Source organism: Nyctibius grandis, chromosome 2 (genome assembly GCF_013368605.1).
Source record: "Nyctibius grandis isolate bNycGra1 chromosome 2, bNycGra1.pri, whole genome shotgun sequence".
Lineage (NCBI taxonomy): Eukaryota > Metazoa > Chordata > Aves > Nyctibiiformes > Nyctibiidae > Nyctibius > Nyctibius grandis.
Genome location: NC_090659.1, coordinates 112,803,900 through 112,827,162, shown reverse-complemented (window position 1 = coordinate 112,827,162; position 23,263 = coordinate 112,803,900). Strand labels below are relative to the sequence as shown.

Here is a 23,263-nt window from a genome sequence, read left to right as displayed (position 1 = left end):
ATGGCCTATACAAATGGTGATTAATATATTCTCATTTGGTGCAGCTAAGTGGAATAAATAACCCTTTCATTTCTCAAGTGAGAAGTTGTGTTTTGTTTGTTTTTAATGGGACCATAGTAATTATAAGCCTTCCAAATATTTCAGTTTGGGTTTCTTTTTGTTTTTAATAGCTTTCAATCAAAGAGTTAATGGACTTCCAGCAGGACAGTAATCCAGGTTGTTGCCCTGAATGAATGAATTTGAGAAAAAGAGATGAATGCTGTATTCTTCATTCAGTTATTAGTAATATTATTGTTCTTCAAGAAGCACATCCACCTGTGTTTCATTTTGCTCATTATTTGTCTTTCCTGCTGACGAGTCTCACATAAAGAGAAGATGTGATTGCAACTGTTCAGTCTAGCCTGGATGTTTCTTAAAGTTGTTCTTTTTTTCCCTTAATTTTAGGTTCAGAACAATCATAACAGAGGATTTTTTTTAATCTGTTTCTATTTTAGTTCTTCCGCTGTCACTCTGACAAGTTAATTGTTACTCACCCATGCAGCATTTAAAGAGTAGAAACAATAACAATTTAACAGCAGAAATCGTGGAAATGAGGTATCTCCATGATGTAGTAGTGTGCATTTTAACCCTTGCATTTCATGGATATTGGACTCCACCGGGTCCCTACAGAATGTGTCTCCTGTATTATTGCTGCTCATCCGCGACGATGGTGTGTTCTGTTTGATTATTCCACTTTATTTCTAGGTCCTCCTGGTCCCCCAGGGGTTGTAATAGTGGAGGAAATTACAGACACCACAGCAACACTCTCCTGGAGTCCTGGGGCAGACAATCACAGCCCTATCTCCCTCTACAATCTGCAAGCACGCAGTCCATTTTCTCTTGGCTGGCAGACCGTAAAAACAGGTGAGAAAAACTTCCAAAGAGCACAGGTAGACCGTTCAAAACTCCTGTTCATCACAATAACAACCACCAGCAACTGCAGGAACAGATACTCTTAAGAGAACAATAATAGATTAAAAGCACTGAATTTTTTTTTCTTTTTTCATTCCTTTCACGTTACTTAGCAACAGCTCTGAAAGGACAACACAAAGACACCTGCCGTGATGCATCTGTGAATATGCAGAAAGCTCTCCCCTATATCCTTCAATCTGTGTCTTTTCAGGAGTACCACAATGCCAAAAACCTAGCTGTGATTTCTGACATATTAGATCCTTGATGTCTATCATTTCTAATGGCCATATTGTACCACAAATGTCAAAGTGGTACAAAGTCCACTTGTCATTGAGACCCTGAATGTGAGCTTCAGATTTCTGAGTGACCTACACATTTTTTTACTGTCTTCAGTTCCAGATGCGATAAGCGGTGACATGGAGTCTGCTATGGCTGTCGAACTGAACCCTTGGGTGGAGTATGAGTTCAGAGTCGTAGCAACCAACAAAATTGGGACTGGAGACCCAAGTGTGCCATCGCGAGTGATCAGAACCAACGAAGCAGGTAGGAAGAGGATAAAAAGGTTAATTTTCCAGGACTACCAGAAACAAGAATTATTTTAATATAATAATAGAACTCTTCTCCCTGGTACACTGTTCAGCCATCACTGTTCCAGGGTGATATTCTTTGTAATGGAGAGCCAGTTAATTATAGGAATATTGTTTAATTTACAGAAATTTCAAATAAATCCATTCCCTGCTGTCTTACTCCATTCAGGCTGCCTGACTCTTCATCTTACACTTAAGCCATTGCTGCCTACCCTCTGTCAGACTTCCACTGTTCTTCAATTGTAGGCTGCTTCTCAGTGCCTTCACACAACTGCTCCCAAGCAGCCTCTTCCCCCTTATTCTTCATAACTTCTCCCCTTGAAGGTCCACAGAATTTTTTCAGCAAGGTAGGGAAGCCATGGGAAACTGCTTAATTTGTAATACATTGTGCTCTAAGTGTTTCTTTGTCATGCACACTCTACCTTAAACTGTTAGTGCATTTAAAGAAATTTCATTGTATTTCTGACTGGGGTGGCAGTGTGGGAGCCCAGGAGAAATGTTGTATACCCTGTTTGGTTCTCTTGAAAGTTGCAGTGGTCTCGGAACGTTTGGAATCATTGACAGTAACTTGGACAGAATGGAGATAAAGAAGAATCTGAGAAAAATCCATAGGCAGCTAGAGAGACACATTTTAAGAGGCAGAAAGAGATAGGGTTTGAACAAAGCCTCAGAAGAGAACTGCATCTCAGGCTATTCTTCATTGCTCTTTGTTATTTAGGAGGCCTAGAGAGTTTTGAGTTTTGAGTTTTGAGTTTGTTTTGATGCTTCTTCAGCTGGATAATTTGTAAGTAGTTTATTAATCATACAGAATAGAAGAGTGCCAAATTCAAAGATTCTAAAGATGAATCTGAAAGTATAACTGATTTTGTAGTTGTAAATATTCTGGACAAATACAGCAGTTGTGTTGCACTCTCTCTTCTCATGAAGAGAGATTATAAGAATTACAAGAATTACATGCCAAAATGTGTCCTCCTCTCTCATTCTGAAATAAAATTCTTATCTTTTAAGATATATTAATCTCGTGCCTCAGCTCCATAGTTCACTGGTCTGTGTATATGCCACCCATAAACATTCACAGCAGAACATTCAGGCTGATTTTCTTCGACAGAACCATCGGATCAACGGAACAATTGGGCCTGAAGGGGATCTCAGGAGGTCTCTAGTCCAGCCTCCCACTCAAAGCTGGGTAAACTGACTTCAGAGCAGGTTGCTCAGGGCTTTTTCCAGTTGAGTCTTTGAAACCTCCAAGGAGGGACATTGCACATCCTCTCTGGGCAACCTTTGCCAGCAGTTAACTAATCTCATTGTGATTTTTCTTTCAATATATCCAGCCAGAACTCCCCTTATTTCAGCTTATGACCACTGTCTCTTGCCCTCCCACCCTACATCACTATGAAGAGCCCATCTCTCTCTCCTCTATGACCTCCCCATAGGCACTGGGGGCTGCTTTTAGGTCCCCCAAAGCCATCTCTGCTCCAGGCTGAACAAGCACAGCTCCCCCGGCCTCTCCTCACAAGGCAAGTGCTCCAGCCCCACCCTCCCAGTGGCCTCCTCTGAACTTGCTCTAGTTGATCAATGCCTTTCTCACTGTGGCACCCAGAACTGGATGCACTATTTCAGAGCAAGTCTAACAAACCTATCTTCAGTTGTAACAAGACATTTATTTTTTTCTGTTTTAAATAACTATGTAGTTGCTAGTTGATATTAAATTTCACTGTGCAATTTCAGAACTGCACTGAAGTGATTTGATTCCCATTCATGCATGTGGAAGGATGCTTCCTTTCCAACTCTCCCCCTCATCTTCTGCAAGGTCCCCACAGTGTGAAACTTGATAACTTTGTATAAGAAGCTTCAGATATTACATACTTTGTTCCATTAAGAAGAGGAGGAAAGGAAAATGAAATAAAAAGCACGAGCTACTTTAATCTCAAATGATTTTCAAATAAAAACTTATTTCACCACCATTATTCCTGCCTTGATTTTGTACCATATTTCATTGGCAGTGAAATTTCTGCTGGACCCAAATGTTTGAACGACTTCTCTATTCAGGTGGTGCATATCAGAGAGGACACAAACGTTATGGAAAGGGTTTATCCTGTAATAGGGTTGCACCCCTGGGATTATGCTCTTTCAGTTTTATGAATATGTTCCCTGTTTTTGAAAGGATGGTTCAGGATTTTAATCGACCAGATGTATTTAAGCTGTTAGTGATTTTTTTGTCACAAACAGAAGTTTCAAAAAGTTAGATTTCATCTAGCTGTTATGGTTTTTAGGTTCCTTCTTCTTCTTTTGCAGTGTTTACCAAAGTCTGTATTTACTAAAACATATTCCTACAACTCTAGTGAAAGTCATCTTCATGCACATCTATTTTCAATATTCTTTTGGAGAATCATTGCAACTTTACCTCTGTAAAAAATGAATTGATAAATCATAATAATGATCAGTAAAAAAAAAAATTTTGGGATAGACAAAGCATGCAGTGTGCAGTGTATTTTCACCAGGTGATTGGTATTCATATCTGGGTAATATTCAACTATTGCTGCCATCAGAAGGACCAGTCTTTAACTCAAGTAGCCATGATCTGTGTTGCGGTACATGGGGCTCCTCTTGATGAACTGATATCTGTAGCTGATAATAATGCAGGTCTTCTTGAATAATAAATCAGTAACGTATTAGTTCAAATAGGAAAAAGGCCACACTAGACGTTTATTTGCACTTTCAGCTTCCCAGTTAGGACTACCTTTATGCTATATCAGAGCTACAGCTGCACAAATGTCGTGTTAGAAGGGAGTGTTTTGTAGCGTGACATGGAAATACAGACAGGTGCCAGTAAACCCACTTAGCTTTCAGAGAAATTGAAGCTGAATTTATTTGGTGTGCCTGCTTAACACAGCACGGTACAGCAGAAGTCTATTTTCATCACCTCAATTTCAAAAGACCTTTCTTTAAGAAAAAGTTTGGTTTCTCTTTCAGTTGTTAATGGCTTTGGGGTTTGTGGTTTTTTTTTTTAACAAAAAAAAGATAGATACAATCTCATTTTTTTATTCTATAGAGGGAGTGAGAAAACAAGAGTTACAATAAGATACAACTTCCCAATTTGTTAGAACCTTCAAAGACTTATAAAGTTGGAATAATATCGCAATGGACTCTGCTTTAAACAAAAATCCAACCTAACTAAAAAAACCTGTTACACATATAATTCTTTGCAAAATAGCATGCTGCTTATAATTTTTGTGGCACTCTTGAAATGCCAGAGGCTTCATGATCCGCCTCACTCAGGCAGCTGTCTTTTCCTGGTCTCCAGATATTCCTGAAGTCCAGAGTCTGTTTAGCTCTGTCCTCTGACACAGCTTTCAGTGACTGTGTGAATTATAATCCTTGGTACAGATGTCAGATGCCAAAGTAAAAGAGACAGGAACACTAGTAATAGTTTTCACTGGGTTTCATATATGATTTTCCAAAACAGGACATTAATATCTATCTTAGTGTATTACCCAGTGATCTAATATTTTTCAGAATCTCTCTATTGCTAATTTTGTACCTGAAAGCTTCAAGGGAAAATCTTTATTAACATAGGCTCCAGTTCTAATATTATAGATCTCAATACTTAAAAGTCATGTCTGTGAAAGGACATTATATTCCAAAAAGAACAAAGCATCAGCCTCTCTACTCATGACCCAGGCAGAGTAACCTGACTATTTGCCATGATGTCAGATGTGCCCCACAGTGAAAACAGGCAGGCTGCCCCTGCACTGGGTAAAACTCCAGAAATATCTGTCTCCCAGCAGAGAAAGTGACTGTGGCTCATGCTCAGGTGGAGCTGAGATCCACATGGCTGAATGATAGCTGGGTAGACAACCCACAGAGGCAGTAAATGTGTGATTCTACTTCCATTATTTTACATTTAAATGGAAATTGGCATCTGTAATTTAATGGTACAAGCTAATTTGACTGGAGACTAAAGTCCTTTTCTCTCCCCACACCTCACTTATTTTATCACTTCTTCCCCAAGATAGTAACAACATTTTATATTAGTCCATTATCTAAAAATACCCATGGAAGCAATATGTGGAATGGTGTTAGGAAATCAACAGAATAATAAACAGGCTTCAACTTGCTTTAATTTTCTAATTAAACCCTAATCTTGTTACTTAGTTCATATTTAGTTAACATGATTGCTTTTCATAGCTACTTTCATTGGAATGGATAATACCGCAATTTTCTGGCGTATCTAACTTATAGCCAGCTGCTGCATTTCTGTCAGTCCTAGCCTTGATACATATTTTACAGGTCCACAGGGTGAAAAGAGACAATAACATGAATTTAAACATGTCTGGCATTCCACTAATGCAGTCGGGCATTTGAAGCCTGGGGGCAAAGCATCAATTACATTATCTATTCATGGGGAAACATGCCGGGAAAGAAATTGAGTAGAATCAAAGTTTAACCTGCTAATCATGCATGCAAACTTGATTTTAAGAGGTAACAATGTAATGCACTCTATTAGTAGCAGATTGTACACAGGCTTTATTTTTAATAGGTCCTTATTTCCCATTAAGTCGCCATTATTCTCAGCTAGAATTTCTTCATAGCATAACAAGAAATGCCTCTGTCCCAGGAAAAAAGTTACTTATTTTAAACTGGCTTTGTCTTAGTGTTTTTTTTGTTGGTGGTAGTGGTAGTGTTTTATTTGTTTGTGGCCTGTAAAAAAAGAAGTTTCAGCTTTTCCCATTATCATAACTATTTTTGCTCTAGAAAAAATGAATAACCTGCTGTATTTGTGACATTTGGAGATCATTACCTGGACTACTAAAACCTTTGTAGAAAATGTGCTTTTCCATAGGGAAAAACAAAAGGAGAAAAGAAAGTAGATGGTAATCAATGACTGCATGGATATATTTAGAACAAATAGGCTACTAACACATAATATCACAGGCTCAAACTAATATATATTGACAAAGAATCTAAATGTGTGTGCTACTAAAAGACATAACAGGAAAGTTAAGGAATTGGTTCTATAGCATATATGTCACAGCATTTGAGATTTCAGTCCTGTATGTGGTGATTTGGAGACTATTTGGACCAAGTCCTGCAGCCACGTATGACACTATTATCAGTGAATAGAACTGAATTCTATCTCCTACTAGATTACAAACATCAAAAATACAGAGGACATAAGAACACCAATGCAGGTCTGGAGACCAGCTGGCAGATCCTTGTGTAATACAGTGTATCACCCACTTCTGAGATGCTGGCACATTTTACATTTCATTCCTGAACAGTTGAGTTGTGAAATGTTTTCCAGGGAGTGTGAGAACTTGAGGGGTGGCCTTTCACACAGTGAAAGAGTTTTCACTTAACATCCCTCTGTTTCCCAGATGTGTACTGCAGGAGAGAGAGAGACATACATATAAACTAAAACAACTGAGAAGAAAAAAAACACTGAATGTGTTGTTGCTTTGGTCCTCACATAAGGAAGTTCTGTCAAGCTGGCGACAAAACCTTTCCCCCCTACCCATATCTTTTCCACAGCTAAGAAGAGTTGGTTTTCAAACTACATCTGTATATTGAAAGATATAAAAAGCTCTAAGAGAAATAAATAACTGCAATTGTACCTTGGGCAAACATTTTCTTAAGGACTAAAGCCAAGCTGAATAATTCACCTCCCGAAAAAGTGTAGCAATAACAACATTTTGTTTCATTCTACTTTATTCAACAAGATGTTTCAGAATTTATATTAAAAATATCCATGTGGAAAATATCTTCATGAATACAATATTCAAGCAGAGTAAAAAAGACCTTGTGATTAAAGTATAGAATTGGGATTTGGGAAATATGGACTCAATTGCTCATCAGAAACTCTGTCAATTTAGGCAGCTCACATTAGTATTTCTTACTTTAAAAACAAGAGGTTAGTAAAGCTCTTGCTTCTCTTTGTCTTCCTCTATCATCTCACCTATTCAGATGGCAAAATTGAAGGACAGGGACTAAATCTAGCTACATGCTTCTACAGCAATACTATAATCAACTATAATCTTGGCTGCTAAATTCTTTTGTTCTGCACAAAAATTAAGACACTACAAAATAAAGAATCTGTCATTTCTCTTCATAATAAACAAAACACACAGAACTGAAAAAAAAAGCCACTTGACAATTCCTTGCAAAAAAAAAAGACAAAACAGAAACACTTTAAAATTATTATTCATTCAATAACAGGTTTTCTTAGTTTCTTTACAAGATGGGAATGTTAAAAAGAGGATGAACTATTTTTCAAGTACTTTCAGTTTTTCCAGGTTCAGTGTGACATTTTCTTTTCCTTTCTATAAGGAAAGGAATCTAGAGCTAGAGCAGTTTAAATGATTTTTTTCAGTTCACTCACTGAAGTAAAAATGGGAAGAATAAAACTGATTTTAAACAAAATGTAGGTTTCCTTTATTTTCTTTAGCAAATTAGAAGTAAAAAAATAATTTTGGATAAAAACTAAAAATCTCTGTCAACTCAAACCAAGTTACTCTCATTTGTCTTTCCAGTTTATATTTTTCTACTTTTAAATAAAACTGAAATAAAATTAAAATTATACCTCTTTTTAAAACAGAAATGTCTATGTTTCATTTGTTATAATGTCAAAATGAAATATTTAATAATTTTCAATATTTTGCCCAAAACCGAGTGTCCAAAATATCTGAACGGACTCATCTTCACAGTCTACCAGGATCCACAGTTTTCATTAAAACAAACAAACAAACAAACAAACAAACAAACAAAAACACAAAACAAACAAACAAACAAAAACAAACAAACAAACAAAACAAAACAAAAAATCCATCAGCCAGGGAGGGTGAAGAGAGAGGAATTTTTAAAACTCTGAACCAAAAACCTAATTTAAGCACCCTAAACACAAAGTAGTTTTCAAAATATTGGACACAGTAGATCTCTGGAAGGAAAGATAACATCTTTGGTGATCAGAAGGCTGGAGCACCTCTCCTATGAAGACAGGCTGAGAGAGTTGGGGCTGTACAGCCTGGAGTAGAAAAGGCTCCGGGGAGACCTCATAGCAGCCTTCCAGTACCTGAAGGAGGCCTACAAGAAACCTGGAGAGGGACTTTTTACAAGAGCATGGAGTGGTAGGGTGAGGGGGAATGGTTTTAAACTGAAAGAGGGTAGATTTAGATTAGATATTAGGAAGAAATTCTTGACTGTGAGGCTAGTGAGACACTGGACCAGGTTGCCCGGAGAAGTTGTGGATGCCCCCCCCCGGCAGTGTTTAAGGCCATGTTGGATGGGGCTTTGAGCAACCTGGTCCAGTGGAAAGGTGTCCCTGCCTGTGGCAGGGGGGTTGGAACTAGATGATCTTGAAGGTCCCTTCCAACCCAAACCATTCTATGATTCTATGATTCTATTATCTACCCCAAAAGTTCATGGTTTCATAGCTATGGTATTACCTACCACTTCCAAAAGCTTCCCCAAACTTTACATTGAAATACAGATTTAAAACATATAGGTGGCATTGTCAGCACTTTTCAGCACTTTATAACCACCGTTCCTATACACAAAGCCCTAAGCAACATCAGTTCTGTGCACACATTTTGTCCTAAACAAAAACCACTGCTTTTCATGCATATTTAGCTTGCAATAATAAGATACACACAAATTATTAAACAATTGGCCGTGGCATCACGTATAAGCTTTAGCTTTCATTTTCTTCATTTATATTTTAAGCATATTGCCAAATGCTTCATAGGGCTGCTGAGGGCTACATGCTTCGTGCCTGCTATTAGAGAAAATGTTAAAGTTTTTTTGTTTGGTTTAGGGGAGGTAAGTTTTAATAGTGTTTAATTTCACTTTCCTTTTCAGCATATCACAGTACTTCCATGAAAATGGAAAACAATAAGAAACAAATCCTGATGTTTCTGTTCAAATCAAACTCCTGGCGAAGTAATTTCAAGATTTCTGTTTGTTTGCCTTAAGTGATTTCAACACCAATGTATGCCAGCATTCACTCATTATTTACTGTGGCCCACATCTAGTCACCATGTCTTTCAGAACACATTTTTTAATACTGTTTGTTGTTCACATTACTGAAATGACGGAGAGACCTGGTTTTTAACTCCCAACTTTACCAGTGGCTGAAGAATCAAAAGAAGAGAAGAGTTGACCTGATCCCAAAGAGTTTAGAGCCTGAATAAACCAGGAGACAAGTGAGGATAGGTAGTGGGCAAAGGGGCTAATGAGAAGGCTTTGATCAGTATTACAGACATATAATCAAGCTAAAAGTAGTCACGTTATATGATCCTAAGAACCAGTGTGTGATTCACTTTCCAGTAGGTGACATTTTCTCATCTTCTTGTTAAATGAGATGTATTAACATAATAAATAGCTCTTCGCTACTAGTTGGGATGTATTTATTCAGAAGAAACAGTACTGAATTTCTTGGCTTTGATAAATCACAGAATCACAGAATCACAGAATGTTAGGGATTGGAAGGGACCTCGAAAGATCATCTAGTCCAATCCCCCTGCCGGGGCAGGATTGCCTAGACCATATCACACAGGAACGTGTCCAGGCGGGTTTTGAATGTCTCCAGAGAAGGACACTCCACAACCTCTCTGGGCAGCCTGTTCCAGTGTTCGGTCACCCTCACCATAAAGAAGTTTTTCCTCATATTTAAGTGGAACCTCCTGTGTTCCAGCTTGCACCCATTGCCCCTTGTCCTGTCAAGGGATGTCACTGAGAAGAGCCTGGCTCCATCCTCATGACACTTGCCCTTTACATATTTATAAACATTCATGAGGTCACCCCTCAGTCTCCTCTTCTCCAAGCTAAAGAGACCCAGCTCCCTCAGCCTCTCCTCATAAGGGAGATGTTCCACTCCCTTAATCATCTTCGTGGCTCTGCGCTGGACTCTCTCTAGCAGTTCCCTGTCCTTCTTGAACTGAGGGGCCCAGAACTGGACACAATACTCCAGATGCGGCCTCACCAGGGCAGAGTAGAGGAGGAGGAGAACCTCTCTCGACCTGCTAACCACACCCCTTCTAATACACCCCAGGATGCCATTGGCCTTCTTGGCCACAAGGGCACACTGCTGGCTCATGGTCATCCTGCTGTCCACTAGGACCCCCAGGTCTCTCCCCTACGCTGCTCTCCAACAGGTCTGTCCCCAACTTGTACTGGTACATGGGGTTGTTCTTGCCCAGATGCAGGACTCTACACTTGCCCTTGTTATATTTCATTAAATTTCTCCCCGCCCAACTCTCCAGCCTGTCCAGGTCTCTCTGAATGGCTGCGCAGCCTTCCGGTGCGTCAGCCACTCCTCCCAGTTTTGTGTCATCAGCGAACTTGCTGACAGCGCACTCTAATCCCTCATCCAAGTCATTAATGAATATATTGAATAGAACTGGTCCCAGAACCGACCCTTGCGGAACTCCGCTAGACACAGACCTCCAACTGGACTCTGTCCCGCTGACCACTACTCTCTGGCTTCTTTCCTTCAGCCAGTTCACAATCCACCTCACTACCCGATCATCCAGACCACACTTCCTCAGTTTAGCTGCGAGGATGCTGTGGGAGACCGTGTCAAACGCTTTACTGAAATCGAGATAGACCACATCCACAGCTTTACCATCATCTATCCACCGGGTTATGTCCTCATAAAAGGCTATCAAGTTGGTTAAGCATGACTTCCCCTTGGTGAAGCCATGCTGACTGCCCCTAATGATCCCCCTATCCTTGATGTGCCTAGAGACAGCACCAAGGACAAGTTGTTCCATCACCTTTCCAGGGATGGAGGTGAGGCTGACCAGTCTATAGTTACCTGGGTCTTCCTTCTTGCCCTTTTTGAAGACTGGAGTGACATTCGCTTTCCTCCAGTCCTCAGGCACCTCTCCCGTTGCCCACGACTTAGCAAAGATGATGGAGAGTGGTCTAGCAATGACTTCCGCCAGCTCCCTCAGCACCCGCGGGTGCATCCCATCAGGGCCCATGGATTTATGGACGTCCAGGTTGCTTAATTGATCCCTGACCCAGCCCTCATCTACCAAGACAGATTCCTCCTCTATCCTCACTTCTTCTGAGGCCGCAGGGGTCCGGGGCTCCTCAGGACAGCCTCCAGCAGTATAGACAGAGGCAAAGAAGGCATTCAGTAACTCTGCCTTCTTTTTATCCTCTGTCTCCAGGGCCCCCACCTCATTCATCAGTGGGCCTACATTGCCACTAAAGAAAACACTAAAGAAAAGATAAACACTAAAGAAAAGAGGTCCTAATGTCCTTGTCCCCCAGGCACATGGATCCTGTGTTCAGAAGCCAAGTTTAGTCATCATACTTGTGTATTTGGTGCAAGTGCGTCTCCATGAGTGTCACTGCCAAGAATTAACAACTTGAAGTTTGGGAAGTCACTAACTGCATGTCAATAAACTTAGGCTACAAGTGAGTAAATTCAGATATAACACTGATATAAAGGTGATGCTCCTGAAAGGGCTGCCAATATATAACCTCAGTGCCTGGCAAAAAATGTTTTCTTTTAATACTTTTCTTCCCTTAACCGTTACTCATTTCAAAATGTCCCCCTCTAACAGTGTATGCTCTGCTTTGCTGCAGTGCAAAGGAAATTTATTCCTTTGACACATTTGTTCTTTTAATGGTTATTCATTTGATAGAGTTTCACTGTGTGAATGCACATTTTAGTTTGGTGCAAAAGAAATTCATCGTTTTGACAGTTTTATTCTTTTAATGTTTATTCACTTAAATAGGGCTTCAGTCTGCAAAGCTGTTAACAAGAAAACTCTAGAAAGAGGACACTACTGGTTAAATAAGTCCATCATGTTGGATGCTTCAAAGGAGTACAGCATACTCTCTCATCAGTAACATGGCACCTACATAAAAACTTCATTTATCTTTATAACTTAACCAAAAATGTCTTAGAAAGGCAAGAGAAAAATGAGTGCTAAACAAGGTTTAGGTATGCTCCATTAGAGATTATATCATCATTTTTGCATGTTAATTAACTGGCAGATGATTTTTCATCTGCATCTTTTCGTTGTAGAACATTCATCACACCGAATGTTTCTATTTTATTTTCTTTATCCAAAGGCCAATTCCTCACCATTCAGTATTGTATAATTTTGTTTCCTAAAGGGAAATTCGAGTAACTTTTTGCCATGTAAATATTAGATCCTAGTTTAAACTACTTCATGTCTCTAGTCAATAGAGTCTAAACAATCATGTCCATTGTTTAGACATTTATCTTTGGATGACATGAACCACCCCAAAGCTCTGCATTCACTGGAGAAGGAGCCTGGACTACAAGCTCAGGCTGGATACCTGGTTTCCCACTAGCTAAAGTTAAACTGCAAAGCAATTCGATCATCTGATTATACAGAAGTCAAGAGGTTTCAGCAGTGAGTAACTATGAAAGACATCATTTAGCATGTGTGTAGGAGGAAGGAAAGGAGGAAGGGAGGAAAGGAGGAAGGGAGAAAGGGAGGAAGGGAGGGAGGAAGGGAGGAAGGGAGGAAGGAAGGAAGAAAGGAAGGAAAAATTCAAAGGCATCATGTTTGCCAGAAGAACCCAGCTTTATTGGAGAGACATGTTTCACACATTAGAAATCTCCCTTATCAGTCTGCTAAGAACCACAGATAAAAGGGCTCTTACCTAATTTCCAAGAGTGTAAATCAGAAGCAACTCCTAAGCTTTGTGGGTTTGTATCATTTATGAGAAAAAACAGAACTGAGCTTATGTTCTTTAAAGGGGAGTTCAGAGTTCAAAAAGACACTACACAAACAAATTCTGAAATTTTATGTGAACTTCCAGGCTAGTAAAAACTGCAGTTTCATTGAACTTAAGCTGTTAATGATCAACATGGGAAACAGAGAGGACTGTGTACATTTTTTTAAATGTATTTTTCTTTGTATAGTTCAAAGGCATAGTGCTACTCAATAAATAACCTAAACAGCATGCAATAAGGCCTTAACAGTTAATGCCTCACAGTACATTTCTACCAATGACCTATGTACTACTGTAAGGAAGAAAAGAGAAAGTTTATATTTTAGGACATATTTAATCAAATAAGGAATGCAAGTGTTACCTGCTCACAGTAAATAAACTCAAGACATTAGTCATTTTAGGAGCTTTATTAGAGACACCAGTTGAAAGAAATTATACAATTCCAATGGAACAATTAAGATTTCTGAAGTTTTACAAAATGTGATACCCCAATTCACACTGACGATGACAGTTATAATTTAATTTCAAGAATTTCATCAGCTCCTTATATGTGCTTTTAAAGCCATAATGGTGGTCTCATTTTCTAAAGAACAGTGGTTAGTACTGCTTCCAGCATTTTGCAAGAAATGATAAGGCATTAAAAGGTGTTTGAGGCTGGTTACTTTAAAATTTCTGAAAACTGGGTCCCTAGTAAAGCATACAGGAATAGATTTACAAGAACCAAAACATTCTAAATCACTAATGAACTGGGAAATAGTATCACAGAATCACAGAATCACAGAATGTTAGGGATTAGAAGGGACTTCGAAAGATCATCTAGTCCAATCCCCCTGCCGGAGCAGGATTACCTAGATCATGTCACACAGGAACACGTCCAAGTGGGTTTTGAATGTCTCCAGAGAAGAAGACTCCACAACCTCTCTGGGCAGCCTGTTCCAGTGTTCGGTTACCCTCACCGTAAAGAAGTTTTTCCTCATATTTATGTGGAACCTCCTGTGTTCCATCTTGCACCCGTTGCCCCTTGTCCTGTCAATGGATGTCACTGAGAAGAGCCTGGCTCCATGTAGAGACATATTATTTATGTCCTAAGATTTTACCTGAAGTCTGAAATATGTCAGGTTCCCTGGCGTTTGATTTTGAGTTGTCTATTCAAAAAATACAAATGTTAACAAGATAATTCCTGTTTTGTCTCTCAGATGATCTGTACATTGAAATTTTGACTAATCTGCACAAGATGTAGTGCTTAAACAGCTTTTTATTCTAATATTAATTTTCTTCTCAGCTTATGCTCTGAGTTTACCAGCTTGACTGTGGAATTCTCTGAAATGAAACTTGAGCAAATTTTCTTTGCCACAGAATGCTATGTTTGTTATTTCTGTTCTGATTTAACAGCCTCGTGTCTTCTGCAGAAACTTATTACTATGGGGAAAACTTCAATAACTTGGACATTCTGGGTTTTATTTTTTTTTTTCCTTTTTGCTCACAGTTCCAAAGACACCTCCAGCTAATGTAAGTGGCAGAAGTGGAAGGCGACATGAATTAGTAATAGCATGGGAGGTAAGGCACTTTTCTGATTAAAGGTTTTGTTTCATGTTTACTTCTTTGAGGGCAAAGTAAAGAGTATTGTACTGGGGCTTCCTTACAGCAAATCTTGGTAAGACATGAACACAAAATACTGTTCTTTAAATATGTTCTAAAGTTTCAAAGTAATGTGCATTTTCATGTGGTTTGAGTAGAGGGCATTATGGTGTATCTAACCAACCTAGCAGCAGCACCAAAGTTGTGCACCTGATCTACTGCTTGGGTTGATTTGACTATTCTGGATCTTATGTAAATGCTATACCAGATTAAATAATAGCTAACAGAAGAGAAGGAAAGCCTTGTAACTTTTTTAAAACTTAAATTAATAAAGAATTATTTTTTTAAGTATTTCATAAAAATATAAAAATAAAGACCTGAAACAGACCTTTATTTTGAGAAGATATTTATGATGGAAGATGCAACACGCATGTATGACTGTGCTAGTGGGCAATTGGAGGAGTGGGAGTTGCTTTCTCTGCTAATCATAAATAACACAGTAGAACAGAAACTTTTCTTGAGGAGTTTTCAAAACTTCTAGATTCATCATGAAGAGTTTCAGATTCAGAAAATATATATATATATATATATATAAAACTAAGAAAAAATCCATCAAATAAAGACATAGGGTTTTAATGAAAAAAGTTTTAGCCTAGCCAACTTGAGGAGAGATTCAGTTGGTAAGAGACACACAGAATTCTGACTAACTGCTTAAAACAGCAAATTTTAGGACATCTGAAGAAGCTGTCTTCTATTGGCGCATCTGCCTTCTCCAACACCAGCTACCTGAGACAGCTGAGACAGAGCTGGTTTCAGTTTGCTTTGTAGTCTATAACTATCAACAGCAGCATCTCTTCTATTGGGAGAGAATTTGCTGAATCCCAAACAAAAACATCAGGTGACCAGAACTGTATCTGATGCAAACTGGCCTAATCCCAGTCCCTAATATGATATATTAGTATGTAGTATTCATATTAAGTGTGTTTATAGTGGTCCCCAGGTGACTGGAGTGGGGGACTACTGGAGCGTGTTCTACCTCCCTCTCTGTCAAGGGTCAAATTTTTCTTCCAAAAGAAAAGAGATACCCATGGGCATCCCATCCTGCAATACAGATACAACAGACAGTTAAGAATTAGCAATTTTCACAACATAAATTTCAGTATATATCGACTTTTTTTCCACAAAAGCCAGTTGATGCTTCTTCACTTATAGCTAAGGAGTGTAAGCTGCCATTAAGGCAGAAGGTTTCGATCCTTCTCCCTTGTTTCTGATTAGCTCTTCGTTTAAATCAATAAGTAGTGCTGTTCTTCCTACGGTTAATACTTTCAGCACACTACTGTTTCACATACTTCTTAAAATCCATAAAGTCATTAATCAAATTAAGATCACAGAAACATCATGGTATTTCATCTGTGTCGAACATAAATTGTGAAGTGGGCACATTTACATTTTTTAGTAGTTTGAAAGATTGCTATTATTTCTAATTATAGTCACTGTCTCTCTTCAAGAGATGGTAAAAAGATAGAGCATAACACACAAAAACATGAAATTAAAAGTAAGTGTTGAAATTTCTGCAAAAGAACTAATCCTAGTGCGTTGGATAACACTCCAACAACTCACTACAGACTACTGTGGTTTAGCTACTGAATTTCCATAAGGCACAACCACAGGGTAAGTTAGCATAACTCCAGCACAGTCAATCTGTGCTTTTGCAGAATCCAAAAAAGTCTTATTGGACTTACACAGGCAGCAGGAATTCCACAAGGTACTGCGAAGTCTGAAGAGATCCTGAGATGGTATATCGGTCCCTGGGAATTCAGAAAAAGACTAACATACCTAGGCTCCTGAATTATACTCAGCAGGTTCAAACAAAATTTTATTCACACAGCTTTAATTCACAGACTGTGCATTTAGCATTTGCAGTGAAATCCCAGGGCTCTACTACTTCTCTTGTATTTCTGGCTTCTTTTATAGCAACTGCTTACTGCCAAATCCAAAAGTATTGCAAAGAGATGCAAGGCTGCTTCTTTCAAACTCAAATCACTATCTTGTTTTTGCCTCCTCTGCCTTTGGAGTCATGATTTATTTGTTTTTTTGGATGCACAGTGCATAGCTTCAGAAGGATGTGTAGAAAATGGTGTCTGCAAGTGAGGTGCCTGATGATGAAACATTCACTTTCAATGTGGAGGGGAGAGGATTTGGTGTCCCCTGTGCCCTTATTCATATGTACATTAGCTGCAGATCTAAGATGGCACTTCAATAGAGGGAGTTTAGACACTCTTTTTTCAGCATTTCCCATAGGCCTAATATGCTGACAGCTGTTAAACATAACCTAATTCTTAAACTAGTCCATTGACTTTATAAGAAATGTAGGCAGTAAATTAGCATGAAATATTCCATTCCTTGAGCTGGACATGTAAGATTTAGCTTTTGCAGTGCTCAGCCTCTCAACAGATAAATCCCTTTGCTGACTGCCTGCTTATGGCAGATGTGTCCCAATTTAAGTGGCTAATTTCACAGATCCTCTGAGAAGAGAAAAGCAAATGAGATTTTTTTTTTCCACCAAGACTCAGTTTGAGAGTTAGGACAACTAGATTTATTACATTGCATCCTAAGTCTCAAACTGAACCCTAGACTTAAATCCCTAAGATTTGACACCCCATTTGGATACAGAAATTAGACAAACCAGCACCTAAAACCCAAGAGAGTGCCACTGTAGTAACTGTCACTCACATCATATTTTAGGAGCCCTCAACAATATGCTGCTCTGTATTTTTAACAAGGTCACTTGAAGAGGCTGTTCCACTAACAGACCGATGATCAAAGCATTAACCACAAAGTGGGAGATAAAGAAGAAAAAAATCTTTCTGAGTGCAGGAGTTTATTCAATCATAGGACAGTGACCTAACTATGGTGATTAGATGAAGAAACTCTCTTACAAGGTTCCTCTTCAGAAGCAATTGTCCTTATGTGTAACCAGGCATGATAAGTAAAATCCTATAATGCAACTGTAAGGGATGACCCTCACACAAGCAACTAGATTACGGTCAGCCACTGAAACACTGTTTTCTAAATTAATAAAACCACATCTGATCATTACCTGAACTTTATTTTTTAGCCAGTGTCAGAAGAGTTTCAGAATGGAGAAGGATTTGGATATATTGTCGCCTTCAGACCCAACGGAACACGTGGCTGGAAGGAAAAAATGGTGACATCTTCAGATGCCTCAAAGTTTATCTACAGAGATGAAAGTGTGCCACCTCTGACTCCTTTTGAGGTGAAAGTTGGTGTTTACAACAACAAAGGAGATGGTCCCTTCAGCCCTATTATGGTCATCTGCTCAGCTGAAGGAGGTCAGTTCAACATAAAGTTAACTTGTATATTATGAACTATATCAAGCTATTTTTATATAATATGTCCTATTATACCACGCTTTTTCAATCTTAAATTTCAAAATTCTTTGCAGAAATGCTAAGTAATATTAAAGATGTTTTTCAGAGAAGGAGGCAAACTAACTTGCCAAGGTTACCCAGAAAGCAAGTGGTAAAGTTTAGGAATAGACTTCAAGCCACATGAGTCCTAACCAAAAAAATCTCTTTTAATGAAGGTTCATCCCTAATATGAAATCTGTAGTCTTAACTTTAAGCTGGGCTACTCTAACAATTAGCAAAGGAAGTATGATATTTTCTAACGTTTCTGAGGTTCATGATACTTTTTGATGAGCTAATTAGACAACACCTCAAAGACTAAATAAATCCACTTATGAATGTTCGTTTCCTGGCTAATGGATACTAAAAGTGCACAGAATGCAGTTTTGTTCTTATTTTTATTCTCTTTTTCCTATTACTTTCTCTCTTTTTTAGTTCATTTGTAGAAAATTCCTGAATTTATGTTAATGTCCAAATATTCAATGTGTAGTTCAACAGAACAAATGAAAAATATTCCTGGAAAATTACTATGTCACCTTAATATAACTCTCAACAGTATTTTGTGGGAAAAAAAAAAAAAAAGAACAATTTGTACTGTTAAAAGTTGTTCTGTGTTGACAGGAGACAGTGTATGGAAATTTCCATGCACACAAAAGGTAAATAAATCTTATCCACAGGAACATTTTGAGCAGCTCCATTAGTGGAAGTCATATACTTCAGTTCTTTACTATACTATCTTTGAGTTATCCCACTGCCTCCTGTTAAGAGAATAAAATAAGTACAGTCCTAGTACAGGTGGGAGGAATTTCACACTATCTCTACAAAAACATAAAGTGAAGATAATGGTATTTCATGTGAAGCTGAAAAACATTAAATGTTATTACACATAAGCCCACAATAAATGTGTAATTTTGGAGCCATGATGTAGCAGAGATTATTTACTATTCTCTCACAGTAATTATAGAGGTTGGAAATGCTAAAAGCAGTTCCAGTAATTTGTTTGTGTTCCACTGCTGGATCAACATTACCAAGTATTCATATTATTATAAAACCAATTACATTTTAAAATGCAAAAATTGCCTGGTACAAGTTGGACATTTTTACAGTTGACTTGCCTGTTCCCCAATGGAAAATGATACTGTGAGTCCGATGGTGATATTTTTATTATTTAACAATTTCATATTCTAATCAGCAAGTTCAATAAAAATAGAGTTTTGCAAGGGAAGGGAGACAAAACCTTAATGGATTTTTTTTTAAATAGCAAAAGCTATCTTAACAAAAGCTGAATGCTGAATTGTAAAAAGTAGCCCTTTGCTTGTTATTTGGACAAGACTGGAAATGGAATAATCAGTAATATATAAATCAATTTTTCTAACATTTCTTTTAAAATATGAACTTTACAAATGATCTGAATAGAATTATTAAAATTAATTTTCTCTCTAGCTCCTAGAGACTATCTCTAGAAACCAACTTTTCTGATTATAATTCAGTTATTTGTAAGTACAGACCCATCAGAGCTTTGCTAATTCAATCTCTCTATGTTTCCTTTGGCAAGAGGAATTTTAAGAGGATAAGTACTTTATAAGACTTACATTTGAGGAAAAAATATGGGATGCTGTGACAATATAGTGCAAAATTAACTTATAAAAAGCTTTTCTCCAGAATAACCCTAGGTGATATACTGAAAATTTAAAGGAACAACAAAAGAGTTTATTACAGCTAAGTTCTGGGCAATATGGAGACAGAGGACAATAGACATTACAGCTTGCTATGAAAAAAAGAGGGAACTGGTTTTGAAAGAGGCATGAACTTTCACACTTCAGGAGGTAAAGAACTGAAGGCACATTTTCTCAAGGATTTCAATTGAAGAGGAGATATTAAATAAAGATTGACAGTACAATATATTATGGTCCTAGGGCTGATCCAGCAAACCCTTATCTTACTTGATTTTCATCACCCACTCAATTCATTGCTCTGCAAACATCTAGAATAAAGGCATACGATAAAATCATTAAAAGTTAAGGAAACTTTATGTTACATATTAAAAGGTTTCCTACATGTACAGATGGATCTACAGTTGTTTACTGGCATAACAAATTTGTCTAAGGAAGTTTAAATCCTGGTGCCTCTGCTAAGCACACGGGAAAAAAAGAACAAGAGTTTGCATAAGACAGGTTCTGGACAAGGAAGAAATTTTTCATTTATTAAGAATGAATGCAACTCTCTTGTCTGCGTGACTGTGACTGCAAATCATGTGCTCTCTGATCTGCATTGTAACCGCATTTGTGGTGGCTGTGAGTTGTGCCTAGGCAAGCAGCTTTGCAGGTGGTATTGAGAAAGATGTTATCCCCTGTGAACACAACTGACGGACCTATGATTATTACATAAAGTGTCTCTGACTGAAGCAAAAGACTTAAAAAATTACTTTGTAGTGAGTAAAGAATCTCAGCAAACACAAGCAAAACACTGAGTGCTTTTCCATAACTACCTGGAGGGGCTAATCCTTTTATGTCTATCTCTAAGTCAGATATTTAGAAGATAATACGACAACAATGGTTACTGAGGGATCAATGATGGCAATAACCCAAAGTTGACAGGGGAAATACGCCTGACTGGTTATAGATGTTTTAAGACATTTCTTCTCCTTCATTGGCCTTTTGACTTCACAGGAAACATCACCAGGATGCAGCTCATGGGAGTGACAATCTAGGAGCTAAAGATGCAGATGAATGTAATGGAGGAATAGAGAACAGAATGGAGAAGCAGATAAAAAGGTTGTACAAAACTAGCTGGATAACCCAGGAGGAAAAATAGCAAATGTGACCCTCTGGAAAAGATGGCTTAATGAGGCAGAAGAGTTTGAAGGAGGAGTCTTTCCTGGAGACCTTAGGAAAGGAACAAAGCAACCAATCAAGAGAAGAAGAAAAAGAGAGGTTAGATGTTTTAGTGAAGTTAAAGAGATTATGAGAGCCAGGGACCAGTTCTGAAGAGGTAATGGGGATGATACACAGAAGATGCAGGACAGAAAAAAAGATGCACAATTATCTTCAATAAGAAGGGAGAACAGAAGGACACAATAGACATGTTCCAGCACTGGGGAAAGACAAGCCTGAACGTTTCATAAAGGAACCCTTTAATAAGAGAAGGAGACAGCAGAGCACATACAGAGCACAGCAGGTTAGGCTGCCTGCCAGAAGAAAGGTCGCAATGTGCAGGTCTGGGGCTGAAAAGGAGCATGAACAGAGCAGGAAGAAATCTTCTGACTGTACTTTCTGCCAGGAAAATAATGGTATCAGATTCATTGTAGAACATACTCAAACAAAGCACTAAACTTCAGTGCACACGCATAGAGAACAAAAATTGTAAAGGCACAAGATACTGAAAATAAAGCCATGAACAAAAGCAGTTTTAAGCACTGTTTGTTTTAACAGTTATATATCCTTTGGAGATTTTTCTTGTTGACTACAATCCACTTAAATACTGAGGGGCTAATAATGCCAAGACTAATAATACAAGCTTTCAGTATCAGGGAAATCATATACAATCTCTATGTGTGGTTTTGATTCGCTGGAAGAAGAAAACTGTGAAAATCAGAATTATAGCAATGGAGAAGGAAATATGAGAGCATAACGGTATGGTTGCAAGAATATGGAAAAGGCTGTACTGATAAGACTGATGGCCAGGTAGACTTGCTTTAGGAAGCATGACTAGACAAAGTATGAGCTACATAGGAAAGACAAAATAAAAGTAAAAATGGTTGGATGTCATAACATGCTGCTGATGTGATAACATATGAGGAAACACAAAACCAGCGTTTGGATAAAACAGAATATCCTTGGGTTCTGCATGATTTTGGAAAAGGAAAATTAAAGAAACTTGGAGTCAAACTAGAGGTTAGGTGCTGATGGCCCTGATAAATTTGGATGCTGAGAAAGACCTTTCTAATTTTAGATAAATATTACAGGACACTGTTATTTATAAGAGAATTTAGCTTCTCAGAGTAGTTTGGATAGTAAATACAACTAATGATCTTGTGTTCTGGCTGTGATAATTAGCAGATTCTTTATCCAGTCTGACTGAGAAGAAATAACGGTACTATAATCTTGTTTTGATGAATAATTAAGACACTATAGAAAAGCTGATCATAACAAATAACAGTGGAACAAGTCATCATTAAATAGCAGGAAATTATTTAATAAGCTGGAATTAACAGTTCAGACTAGAACTGAAAGTGCTTTGGAAGGTCTCTGAGCCAAAGATGTAAAATCTACCTGAAGTTTATACCGCAGGAAATGGTACATTTCTAAGGCAGTACATTATATCTGAGGATCTAGAGATGTACCCACTAAAAGATATTCAGAACAAGTAAAAAGCATACATAATAAAATCCAAATAATGAAAAGGATAAGAATAACAAAAGTATTGACAAAAATTAAGGTGATAAAAGATTTTTTAAAAGTTAGGAAAGTATATAAAGCGGGATAAAATGTGAAGTAAAGAAGGTATTGATATTAAAGATAATCAAGGAATGGACCAACAATAATGAAATACTTTATCATTTATTTTGAATAAATTAGATGATATAGACAGGATAGCTAATAAGAATGTGAAAGTCTGCAAATTTTTACATCTGTAGTGAAAACTTGTGGTATTGTCCAGTGCTCAGAAATTCAACCCTTTCCAATTTAAGCAATACAGAATTTGCTGTTTAAATGTACCCTAAATTAAAATTAATCTATTTTTCTATTCATGACTGCCATGGATGGTGAGAGCTAGTCCCCTTTATATGCTCAAGGACCTGGGGCGAGATCTTTTCCATCCCAAAATAATGAAAACAAGTAACAGTTGGCAAAAATAAATTTTAGTTAATCTATCAAGAAAAAAAAAATATTTCTATAGAAGTCCATAAAAAAAATACCTTTACCACCAGACTTGCAAAAGGCTTGGAAGGCTAATGGCAGAATTTCTTAAAGATCAGTCTTAGATCATATATATTTAATA

At 37.9% G+C, this 23,263-nt stretch overlaps 1 protein-coding gene across 1 annotated transcript in view; it reads left to right on the top strand.

The window, feature by feature from the left end:
• CNTN5 (contactin 5) overlaps positions 1-23,263 on the top strand; it is a 294,289-nt gene that overhangs the window by 250,655 nt on the left and 20,371 nt on the right. The window contains exons 16-19 of the mRNA XM_068395332.1: positions 745-903; positions 1,345-1,494; positions 14,743-14,813; positions 17,953-18,187. Coding sequence (XP_068251433.1) covers positions 745-903; positions 1,345-1,494; positions 14,743-14,813; positions 17,953-18,187 — 615 coding nt within the window. The remainder of the gene's footprint in view (positions 1-744; positions 904-1,344; positions 1,495-14,742; positions 14,814-17,952; positions 18,188-23,263) is intronic.